Source organism: Manis pentadactyla, chromosome 4 (genome assembly GCF_030020395.1).
Source record: "Manis pentadactyla isolate mManPen7 chromosome 4, mManPen7.hap1, whole genome shotgun sequence".
In the NCBI taxonomy this organism is placed as follows: Eukaryota; Metazoa; Chordata; class Mammalia; order Pholidota; family Manidae; genus Manis; species Manis pentadactyla.
In genome coordinates this window covers 30,332,708-30,345,608 of record NC_080022.1, presented here as the reverse complement: position 1 = coordinate 30,345,608, position 12,901 = coordinate 30,332,708, and the positions used below count along the sequence as shown (strand labels likewise).

General features: G+C 40.8%; 1 protein-coding gene across 24 annotated transcripts in view; it reads right to left on the bottom strand.

Moving 5' to 3' along the window:
• The window catches only part of MACF1 (microtubule actin crosslinking factor 1), a 319,261-nt gene that overhangs the window by 14,791 nt on the left and 291,569 nt on the right, over nt 1–12,901 (bottom strand). For 17 of the 24 annotated variants that reach the window (XM_057500029.1, XM_057500035.1, XM_057500031.1 and 14 more), the window contains 6 exons: nt 6,429–6,549; nt 5,643–5,806; nt 4,116–4,278; nt 2,682–2,836; nt 1,665–1,739; nt 464–481 (listed from right to left, as the gene is read on the bottom strand). In XM_057500029.1, coding sequence (XP_057356012.1) covers nt 464–481; nt 1,665–1,739; nt 2,682–2,836; nt 4,116–4,278; nt 5,643–5,806; nt 6,429–6,549 — 696 coding nt within the window. The remainder of the gene's footprint in view (nt 1–463; nt 482–1,664; nt 1,740–2,681; nt 2,837–4,115; nt 4,279–5,642; nt 5,807–6,428; nt 6,550–12,901) is intronic. The other 7 variants (XM_057500030.1, XM_057500032.1, XM_057500039.1 and 4 more) reach the window with 1 other exon arrangement.

Below are 12,901 nucleotides of genomic sequence, written 5' to 3'. Positions count from 1 at the left end.
ATTATGATTTCCACACTATACTTCTTAGATACCTTATAATAAAATTTATGTTAACTGTCAAAAGACTGGTATAAATCAGAACTGCTGGTATTGACTTACAACACAGAAGTCCAAGACCAGCTCTTTTTATAAGTGGGATGGGTTGATACCATAGCTTCAGTGTCCCATGAACCATATTACTTACAAACTCAGTCCAGCATAATGTTGTGGTCTTTAGCCAATTTAATTTTGCATGGAAAATTGCATTTCTTTTTTAAGAAGTGTACTTATATCATTTTGCTGCTAAGACAGCTTTACAATTAGATCTGTTAGCAGATTTTCCACTTGGTAAGACAACCAACCAGGCATGTGATGTGACACGGCATGCTTCAGGTTATGTCCTCTCCCCACAGCAAAGGACAGGCAGCATTAGCTACACAGACCATTTCCACCAAGAATGAGAATGTTGCAAGGCGCACTGTACCTGATTGCCGAGGAAGAACTAGACAGTAAGAGTAAAGGATGGAGGAAATAGAAGGAAAAAAAAAAAAAAGAGAACATTTTATCAAGTTAACACTAAAGAATGACAATCAGGTAACACGTTACCGGTCTTCAACCACAATGAACACGCTGACTGTTCTTATGGAGCTCCTGCCGCAGGGATGTGGTTTTACAAATTAAGACTTAATTTTTCCACTCTATGTTGCTCTTGTTAACTCATTTTACTCAAAGGTAATAATAAAAAAAAAAAACCCAAGAAAACAAAACCCAACAAGCAAGCATAAGATAGCTTAGTGCTTTATTAACTAAATGGCCTGGATCCAAGGCAGAGCCATATAGCATCACCGGGCTAAGAGCAGCACAGTGCACTGGTACACTCTGAAGACCTTTTTTATGTACTAGTAGTGGAACCCAGACTTTCTTATTGCTAACTCAGTGCATCTAACTGTACAATCTGACATGGCCATCCAAATCCTCTCTGCCAATTCTAGGCTCTCCTTAGGACTTTGGACAATCCTGACAAGCTGCTGAACATATTTTAGCAGCCCTGTTTCAGATCCCTTCTATGCCCTGGTTTGCTGGCCTCCAAAGAAGCTAAAATACAGCATAGTTCACTGTCAGTTATGTCCACACTCAGCACAGCTTTCCAAGGAAGGCTTCTGAGCCTGGCATCTCCCCAGAGCATTTATGCCCTGTGTGCAGCTGAGAGCAGGCAGGGCATCCTTGGAGACTTGACACTGTTCTTCAGCCTTTCTGAGCCTGGGAGCCACTCCAGCTCACAGTGACTAGCCATTTGGGGGTGGTCAGTCATTAGATAATTGTTTCCTTATCTTATGGTAAAGGTATTTTCATTCCCTAAAGACTGGTCAGCAGTAAAGTGAGGGCTCTGAAATGCATCCTAGACTGGAAGTCAAGTACAAGCTGCTGTTAGCATAATATGGCACTGTTTTTCCGACAGCTATGTAGGGCACTAAATTTAGCCCAGCAGGACATCTAACATCTGGAATCTATAGAGATGAGGGCCAGAGTGTGACCACATCCCAAGTGCTGCTGGCTCTGCTCCTCCAAGCAGCAGAAGTGAGAAGGTGGGATCATCCAGCCTGCTGAGTGTCAGGTTGCTTATATACGTGTAAGGACCACACAGAAGAACCACCACCACAAATGACTGGTTTTCTCTTCCTTACCCGGTATTTGTTCTCTCCAATCTGCTCCACCTGAAACCTTTTTGCACATTTGCACTGAGCCACTTGTCTTGTGACCTATTGGTTGTGGACAAAAAAAAAGTGTGAAGGGTAAAGCAAGTCTTCCTCTTCATAGAAATAAAGATTTCACATGTAAATAGAGAAACTATTCATTATGTATTTTTCAGTCATTTCAGGCTTTTGACACATGTATTTATCTTCTATTCCGAATAAATATATATATTCTTGCTTCATTTCCTAAAGACTGGTCAGCAGTAAAGCGAGGGCTCTGAAATGTGTCCTAGACTGAAATTTAAGGGTTATTTAAGACATTGAGAGTGAGAGTATGAAAGAAATTCCCAACAAAACAAATTCTCCATCCTGTTTCCAAATTCTTTCAAAGAAATGTGTTAATATACATGCATCAAAATCAACTAATAAAAACAAATTATGAACTGATTTGAATGTCAACCTAGGAGCCTGAGATTCCCCAGAAGTCAGTCCTGGGGTGTTCCAGGCCACCCCCAAGACCTGCCTGGCTGACTCTTTACAGGATCCTAAGATCTCCATGTGCTATCAATGAATTTGCCCTTGTCAATGTGATGCAGTTTTCAATGTGACACAGTTCTTGACTAGGCAGAAAGCTTGGTGGGTTCACAACACCTTAAACATTACATTTTACTCCTTAAATGCTACATTTGAAGGCTATTCACCTAGATCCTGAGGTGGATGGATACTCAGGACTGAGAGACGTGTCTAAGAAACATGGTATCTGTGAACCAGAATGTAAGGCTCCCTGTAAACTTTACAGTACCACACAGCTGGGCCTCACTCGAGTAAGAAGTCATCTAGACTAAGCCACAGATCCTCTGAGGTGATGTCATTCAAATGGGGATCCCCAAAGAGAACTCCGATAATCACCTTGTAACAGACAAGTCACAGGGCTGATATGGCAACTGTACCCAACCAAAGTCAGAACAGTAGAAACTTGTGGTCAAAAAATACAATCATTTCCCATACCTCATCTTCAATTTTATCTGCATCAGTTGTTGGTCGGTAAGCATCCTTGTTGGGATGGAGAGCGGCCACAAATTCATAGTAATCAATGTAGCCATCTCCATCTCGGTCAAAGATGTCAGCGACAGCAGTCATCTCCAGCTTGGTGGTAGGGAACTCTAGAGAAAATTAATCACATTTTGGAACATTAACTAAGAGGGCTTGGTGTTGGAGGTTACATAAATACTTCTTGACAGAAAAAACATTTATGGCCTAATTATTTTTTTTCTGAGAAGCAATACATGCCCCACCTAGAAAACTTAAGATGTAAAATGTTATAAAGAAAATTTAAAAACTCACCTAAAAATACAGTACACAGAGACTACTCACTGTTAAGTTTTTGGAGTTTTCTCTTACAGACTCCTCCAACTTCATGCAATCGTGTGCACACACAAAAGGCAGTATTTCAGATATGCCAAAAGGCATAAACATAACACTGACCCATGGACTTACCATCCAACTTAAGATTTATTTGTCCACTTCACTATTGTTGGATACTTAGGTTATTTCAGAATAGTGACAATTTGGAATAGGATGAAGTTTTTTCTACGTTTAGATAACTGACTTCAGCTCCTGACAAACTGCTTTCCAAAGGAAGTATCAATACTTAGAGCAGCCAGAGTGATTTATTAAAATGTAAATCAGATTATATTTTCTCAGCTGAAAACCTCAGGTATCTGTTCTCTTCCCATTGTCTCTAGACTAAGAGATCAGATCCGATCTCTTCACTGTGACTAACTGGCTGCTACCTACCCTTCCAATTTCATCTGTTACTGTCTCCTTGGTCATGACCCTCTAACCATGTTCACCTTTCTATTTCTAGTTCACTCAGTGCTTTGTATCTGCTGTTCCCTCTGCCTCTATCTCTTCCCTCAAACTCTGATGTGGTTGGAGCTTTCTCATCACCTAGGTCTCACCTTAGACAGGCCTTCCCAGACCGCCCATTTGAGTAGCTCAGCTGTGAGATGTATGACGTGATCCTGAAAAGTAGTTTAACTACTTCATGCCTTTATTATTTCTTCCGCTAATAGTAAACAAGATCATATACTTTTTAAGCTGCTATATAGATGTCAGAAAGTGACACAATAAAAAAATTATTTTTTCAAATATTTTACTTAGAACCTCATCATTCACAAAAGCTGGTCCCTTATCTATTCCTCAAACATGCTTTGCTTACCACAATGTGTCAAACAAGACCTGCTTTTTAAATTCCCAGCAAAAAGAGGCTCTTTACTCCATCAAAATGATAGACCAATTTTAGTACGCAGCTACATACTTCTTCCTTAAAACTTTAGCTTTAACTTCAGGAAGACTGTTTAGCCATAATATTGCCTGCTCCTACAAAGTAAATGTTAGGAATCCAGGTTTGACTGTGTTTGGACTTGTGACTAGACTCACTGGATGCTAGAATGCCGTCAATAAACTCCTGACGTGTTATCTTCCCATCCTGGTCCTTGTCAATGCGCCGGAAGAAATCCATCACCCGAGACTTTTTGTGATTCATCCAGCGCATATACTTTTTCCTCCAGACATCAAAGTCAAAGTTGGCAAATTCCTTCAACTAGACAGAAATCAGAGGTGTCAGTAAGATCTATTGTTTTGGTCCTCAGCCTTCCCAGAGCTACCAGAACTTTCAGACATTCAGTAAAGCCATGCAGGCCTTCTGGAGGGGCACCAACGATGGCATCTGTAGCTGCCTCTCTTGTGAAGGCACAATCTGGCTCCTTCATTTAAAGCCATGGTCACTCACATGAGCCATGGTATAATGAAGCAGCAAGAGGAACAGTAACTGAACAACCACCATGGAAAATACGGAGCACGCAGAACAAGAATGGGTGGAGCCAGCCTTGCTTTCCCTTTGCACTTTCTCAAAGGATCACCCTCTTAGGCGGAAGGGAAGGGACTCTATCTCAGAAGAGATGTCCTTAGCACTCCTCGCTTACATGATTTTGAAAGGAACTGTGACCACAAAGAGGCCCAAATGAGGAGGCTCATGTCTCCCACTATTTTCTGAGATGAGATAATTTGAATTTTGGCTCAAAGCATTAAGCAGCTAACCCTGCACACAAGCATGTTTCTCCGGAATGTCACCAGAGGTGGCAAACTGCCTGTCTTTCATGGGAAATATTTGGCTTTGGCAGAAAACATCAGGCCTGTGTGGTGGGCAAGGCGATGTTTAGCTATTGGAGTACGTTGGTGATACAGACTCAGAATGATTTAACAGTGCAGCAGTTTTCCCACTGGTCTTTCAAACTCCAAAGTTGGAAGGAATGGGGGAAAAAGAAATTGCCAAAACCCAAATATGCTTCAAACTCAACTCATCTACAGAAATAACAACAAAAAACACAGAACACTCACTTCCGGGCATAGCTGCTTTGATATGCACAAATAAAAAAAATATAAGATATTAGAGGTTTGTTTTAGAAACCAGAAGTGTAGTACTATATTTTTTAAACTGGTTAATGGTACTTCGATATAGATTTGCTTTTAATAATCTAGTGAAGACTAACAGAAAAACAAGGTCATAAAAAATTACTCTTATTTCATAATTGTGTAGCTTGTATCTTTACATAAAGGGCTCAGCAATGGTCATTTTTGTGATGAGCTATACACCTGGAGGTGACTTTGTGAAATCAGACTCTCGACCATGGCCAGGTGCCGAGGAGGGTCAGGTCTAGGCTGGACCCTCACAGACTGCCTGGCTGTCTGCTTTCCACAACCAGGTGCCGTGGCCAACTCTGTTGAGTGGCTGCCTCACCCATGTGTCTTTTCTTCTAGGGCGCCTGAAGGACAGAGTCCTCGCTCACACTGGTCTGTTTCTACTTCTGAAGAAGTCAAGGCACACATGTCATATTCAGAGGGCCCCCTTTACCTTTTGCTAAAAGGTCACTTCCCTCCAGGGCAGGCTGTTTGGCAGGGCCTTACCTCTTCTAGTCTATCCAAGGCATCGTTCAGCTTGCGCTGCCGCTCCAGAGCTAACAGCCACACCTGCTGCCAGCGGGCAGAGAGCTGGTTGATCCGTGGGTTCTTTGCTTCAGATTGTGAGAGAATCGGCATGGGAGGAGGTGTAGGCTGACTTAAGGATTTTCCTAAAAGGAAAAATAGCCACAAGATCAGAAAAGCTGGTTTTGTCATTTCACAAAGAGAAACTGGCATATGGATGAACTTAGGAGATATTTATAATGATATCAAGTCAGTAACTGAGTGAAGAACCACGGACCTGGCAGTATTTAGATATGGAAGCAGACTTATTTCAAAGCTTACTGATACTACTGTGTAAGTATCAACAAATATTATCCATACTTATTGATCCTTCTGCCCAGCCAACAGGTACTTTCTCATACCTTCAATCAATTCTGTACTACCTTAGTGAACTGCAGAAATGTCAACTGAACTGAGAAAGCAATGGTTCTGTAAGAGCTAATTTATTTTATGATTAAATGAGTGCAAACCAAATGTAAACAGGTGGACTGGTGATAAAACAAGGGAATGGCCACTGCAAAAGAATCTGCCTAGCCACTGCAAAATTTCATACAATCCAAGAGAAAGGAATATAGTAGTTATTATCTAAGAAGTGAGTTTCAGAAGATTTTAGTTGAAAGCCAATATAGCTTTTGAAAATGGAACAGAAACATTTGATAGGCACTTAGAAAGTGCTCATGTTCAATTAGCAGGAATGAGGCATCCTAACATAGTGGGCTGGAAACATACTGCTACCACTGCGGGATTTCTCGATGAAAGGCGCGTGTGTAGGCTCTATATTTTTCCTTTTGTATGTCTTGGTGACCCGGTCTACATCAGGCTGTTTGCGAGTCATCTCCTCCATAAATGTCTGTTAACAAACAATAGGAAAAAGAGTTATAGTTTTCTTGTACTAAGATACAATCAGGCAACTTCTTACTAACAAAGCCCAAACCCGTGATAGACAGGCCAACTGACAGATGCCTTTGTATGTTGTCTTACTCCTTTCAATTGAGCAAGGCACTCCACCTGATGTTGGAGCCCTGACAGAGTAAGACAGAGCTTCTGACTTCAAGGAGCTATTTTAACCCAGGGAAGAGTCATGATCAGATCTCTAAATGTTTTAGAGCTATTGTTCTGGTTTCAGTATAAAAGGCAGAGCATGGTGGGGGACAAGTTAGGAAACCACTGCGGTAACTGAGGCAAAATATGGTGAGGGCCTGACTGGGGCAGGAGAGACGGAGTAAACAGGTGTTTTTAAAGTAGGACAGACAGGACACAGTGATGGGCTGATGTGGTGGTACAGGAAAGGGAGGTGTCTCAGACACATCCCAGGATTCTCTGTGGGGTAACTGGGTGGATGAGGAGAGAAGAGGAATGCTTGGAAGGGAGCAGTGGGGTCAGGCAAGGACAAAATGCAATTTCAAAACCACCTCTGGTTTACTGCATGTCTGGACTTCCAAAACGATGGTGCTGGAGTGAGGAAAGAGATGTGGAAGTCTTTGTTTTATAAGTGGTAGGTGGATAAAATATCAGCAGTGTGAGAAAAGGGTCAAGAATGGAACTTCAGGAACATTAATAAGCAGATAGAGGAAGAAGAACCAACTAAGAAAACTGGTAAGAAACACACAGACGGGGAAGGAAAAGATGGCTGAGTGAGTAGGGTGGCAGAAATCTACTCCCAAAACCGTATATATTTTGAAAATACAGCAAATACAACTATTCCTAAAAGCGTGGCCAGAAGATACAGTACACCAGCCAGGTTACATCTGTGAGAACCCGACATTGCATAGAAAAGGGAAAGATACAAACCTGTGATCTGGTGGGACCTGAGCACTCCCCCGACCCCAGCTCACTGGTGGGAGGAAAAGAATCAGAGTGGGGAGGGAGTGGAAGCACAGGACTGCTCAATAACCAGCCCTAGTAATCTGTCCTGGGAATACAGACACACATTGCATGGTGCTCTGGATATTAGAGGAGCAGTAAAGCAAAATCCGAGACTAAGACTGTGAACAGGTGTTCCCATAGCCGGCTGCCCTGGGACAAAAAAGCAGGCACTTTAAAAGTCTTAAAGGGACAAGGGTTTAACAGGCGGACAAAATCGTCCTGGCACACTCAGCCCAACAGGCTGGGAGCATTAAGGAACTTCAGGCACCCTAACCTCGATTGGCAATGTAACTCTGAGACCCCTCATAGCGATAAGCAGCCTGCCATTCCTTCCTCCCCATTCGCACAAGTGAGCAAACTGGCTGTCCCCGCCATTGCAGTAGACCAGCCAGAGAGCAGCCCCGTCTACAGCAACCACACAGCTTAACACAGAGGCTACTCCCTGTACGCACCTAACTGGCCCAAACTCAGAGGCTGCTCTCTGCGTGAAGTTGACTGGCACAGACAGAGGAGACATGTGCAGAGTCCAGGAGGCACAAAGAGGCTCTGTTCTTGCAGCAGAACATGCGACACTCACCAGCGACCCCTGTCAGCACCCTAGGCCATCCCAAGGGCCGCCCTGTCTAAGGCAGCTTAGGGGATTAACCCAGAGGCTGCTCCCTGGGCATGGTTGACTGGCACAGACAGAGGAGATGGGTAGAGAGACCGGGAGGCACGAAGGGGCTCTGTTCTCAAGGCAGAACACACGCCACTCACCTGCAACTCCCACCAGTGTCCTAGGCCACCCAGAGGGCCACCCCGCCCACAGCAGCCTAGGGAATTAACCCAGAGGCTGCTCCCTGTGTGCGGTTAACCGGCAAAGACAGTGGAGATAGGCAAGGCAACTGGAAAGCAGAAAAGGACTTTGTTCTTCCAGCTGACACATGCGCTACTTGCCAGCAACCACTCCCATCACCATGAAAAGGCAGAAGAACCTGGTTCAATCCCAAATCCCTCAAACACCAGAGAGAGGGCTTGGTGAGACTAAAATCACCTATCTTCCTGAAAAAGAATTCAAAATAAAAGTCATAAGCATGCTGATGGAGCTACAGAGAAATATTCAAGAGCTAAGGGATGAATTCAGGAGGGAGAAAACAGAAATGAAAAAATAATGGAAAAATTTAAGACCAGACTGGATGAGGTGGAGGAGACTGTTAATGGAATAGAAATCAGAGAACAGGAATACAGAGAAGCTGAGGCAAAGAGAGATAAAAGGATCTCTAGGAATGAAAGAAAGAATATTAAGAGAACTGTGTGACCAATCCAAACAGAACAATATTCGCATTATAAGGGTACCAGAAGAAGAGAGAGAAAAAGGAATACAAAGTGTCTTTGAAGAAATAATTGTTGAAAACTTCCCCAATCTGGGGAAGGAAATAGTCTCTCAGGCCATGGAAGTCCACAGATCTCCCAACACAAGGGTGCCAAGGAGGACAATACCAAGACATATAATAATTAAAATGTCAAAGACCAAAGACAAGGACAGAGTATTAAAAGCAGCCAGAGAGAGAAAAAAGATCACCTACAAAGAAAAACCCATCAGGCTAACATCAGACTTCTCAGCAGAAACCTTACAGGCTAGAAGGGAATGGCAGGATGTATTCACTGCAATGAAACAGAAGGGCCTCAAACCAAGAATACTGTATCCAGCAAGATTATCATTTAAATTTGAAGGAGGGATTAAACAATTCCCAAATAAGCTGAAGTTGAGGAAATTTACCTCCCACAAACCATCTATAAAGTGTATTTTAAAGGGACTGCTCTAGATGTAAGTATGCCTAAGGCTAAATAGCTGTCACCAGAGAAAGTAAAAGCACAGCAAAGGAAGTAGACTAACTAAATACTAACTAAATGCAAAATAAAACCAGCTCTCCATAAAATCACTCAAGGGAAACACAAAGAGTACAGAACAAAACATCTAACATATAAAGAGTGGAGAAGGAAGAAAAAGAGGGGAGAGAAATAAAGAATCATCAGACTGTGTTTATAATAGCATAATAAGTGAGTTATGTTAGATGGTTAGATAGTAAAGAAGCTGCCCTTGACCTTTGGTAACCAAGAATACAAAGCCTGCAATAGCAATAAGTACATATCTATCGATAATCACCCTAAATGTAAATGGACTGAATGCATCAATCAAAAGACACAGAGTTACAGAATGGATAAAAAAGCAAGAACTATCTATATGCGGCCTCAAAGAGACTCACTTCAAAACCAAAGACATACACAGACTAAAAGTGAAGGGATGGAAAAGATATTTCATGCAAACAATAGGGAGAAAAAAGCAGGTGTTGCAGTACTTGTATCAGACAAAATTGACTTCAAAACAAACAAAGTAACGAGACAAAGAAGGACATTACATAATGATAAAGGGGTCAGTCCAACAAGAGGATATAACCATTATAAATACATATGCACCCAACACAGGAGCACCTACATATATGAAACAAATATTAACAGAATTAAAGGAGGAAATATAATGCAATGCACTCATTTTAGGAAACTTCAACTCACCACTCACTCCAAAGTACAGATCTACCAGTCAGAAAATAAGTAAGGACACAGAGGCACTGAACAACATATTAGAACAGATGGACCTAACAGACATCTACAGAACTCTATACCCAAAAGCAGCAGGATAACACATTCTTCTCAAGTGCATATGGAACATTTTCCAGAATAGAGCACATACTAGGTCACAAAAAGAGCCTCAGTAAATTCAGAAAAATTGAAATTCTACCAACCAACTTCTTGATCACAAAGGTATAAAACTAGAAATAAATTGTACAAAGAAAACAAAAAGGCTCACAAACACATGGAGGATTAACAACATGCTCCTAAATAATCAATGGATCAATGACCAAATTAAAATGGAGATCAAGCAATATATGGACACAAATGAAAACAACAGCACAATGCCCCATCTTCTGTGGGATGCAGTGAAGGCAGTCCTAAAAGGAAAGTATATAGCAATCCAGGCCCATTTAAAGAAGGAAGAACAATCCCAAATAAAGTCTAAATTTGCAATTATTGAAACTGGGAAAAGAACAACAAATGAGGCCCAAAGTCAGCAGAAGGAGGGACAGAATAAAAATCAGAGAAGAAATAAATAAAATTGAGAAGAATAAAACAATAGAAAAAATTAATGAAATCAAGAGCTGGTTCTTTGAGAAAATAAACAAAATAGATAAACTCCTAGCCAGATTTATTAAGAAATAAAGAGAATCTACACACATAAACAGAATCAGAAATGAGAAAGGAAAAATCATAACGGACACCATAGAAATACAAAGAATTATTAGAGAATACTACGAAAAACTATATGCTAACAAACTGGATAACCTAGAAGAAATGGACAACTTTCTAGAAAAATACAACCTTCCAAGACTGACCCAGAAAGAAACAGGAAATATAAACAGACCAATCACCAGCAATGAAATTGAATTGGTAATAAAAAAACCACCAAGAACAAAATGCCGGGACCAGATGGATTCACCGCTGAATTTTATCAGACATTTGGAGAAGACATAATACCCATTCTCCTTAAAGTTTTCCAAAAAATAGAAGGAGGGAATACTTCCAAACTCATTTTATAAAGCCAGCATCACTCTAATACCAAAAACAGGCAAAGACACCACAAAAAAATAAAACTACAGACCAAATCCCTGATGGACATAGATGCAAAAATACTCAACAAAATATTAGCAAATCAAATTCAAAAATACATCAAGAGGATCATACACCATGATCAAGAGGGATTCATCCCAGGGATGCAAGGATGGTACAGCATTTGAATATCCATCACCACATCAACAAAAAGAAGGACAAAAACCACATGATCATCTCCATAGATGCTGAAAAAGCATTTGACAAAATTTAACATCCATTCATTATAAAAACTTTCAACAAAATGAGTATAGAGGGCAAGTACCTCAACATAATAAAGGCCATATATGACAAACCCACAGCCAACACATCAAGGAAGCTGAAAGTTTTTCCTCTAAGATCGGGAACAAGACAAGGATGCCCACTCTCCCCACTGTTATTCAACATAGTACTGGAGATCCTAGCCACAGCAATCAGACAACACAAAGAAATAAAAGGCATCCAGATTGGTAAGGAAGAAGTCAAACTGTCACTGTTTGTAGATGACATGATATTGTACATAAAAAACCCTAAAGAATCCACTCCAAAACTACTAGAACTAATATCTGAATTCAGCAAAGTTGCAGGATATAAAATTAACACACAGAAATCTGTTGCATTCTTATATGCTAACAATGAACTAGCAGAAAGAGAAATCAGGAAAACAATTCCACTCACAATTGGATCAAAAAGAATAAAATACCTAGGAGTAAACCTAACCAAGTGAAGGACCTATACCCTGAAAACTACAAGACACTCTTAAGAGAAATTGAAGAGGACACTAATAAATAGAAATTCATCCCATGCTCTTGGGAAGGAAGAATTAATAGTGTCAAAATGGCCATCCTGATTAAAACAAGCTACAGATTCAATGTAATCCTTATCAAAATACTGACAGCATTCTTCAACGAACTGGAACAAATAGTTCTAAAATTCATATGGAACCACAAAAGACCCCAAATAGCCAAAGCAATCCTAAGAAGGAAGAATAAAGTGTGGGTGGGGATCTTGCTTCCCAACTTCAAGCTCTACTACAAAGCCACAATAATCAAGACAATTTGGTACTGGCAAAAGAACAGACTCACAAACCAGTGGAACAGAACAGAGAGTCCAGATATTAACCCAAGCATATATGGTCAATTATATATGATAAAGGAGCCATGGATATACAATGGGGAAATGACAGCCTCTTCAACAGCTGGTGTTGGCAAAACTGGACAGCTACATGTAAGAGAATGAAACTGGATTACTGTCTAACTCCATACACAAAAGTAAACTCAAAATGGATCAAAGACCTGAATGTTAAGTCTTGAAACCATAAAATTCTTAGAAGAAAACATAGGCAAAACTCTCTTGAATATAAACATGAGGAACTTCTTCATGAACATATCTCCACGGGCAAGGGAAACAAAAGCAGAAATGAACAAGTGGGACTATAGCAAACTAAAAAGCTTCTGTACAGCAAAGGACACCATCAGTAGAACAAAAAGGCATCCTACAGTATGGGAGAATATATTCATAAATGACATATCCGATAAGGGGTTGACATCCAAGATACACAAACAGCTCACGCACTTCAACAAACAAAAAGCAAATAATCCAATTAAAAAATGGGTAGAGGATCTGAACAGACATGTCTCCAAAGAAGAAAT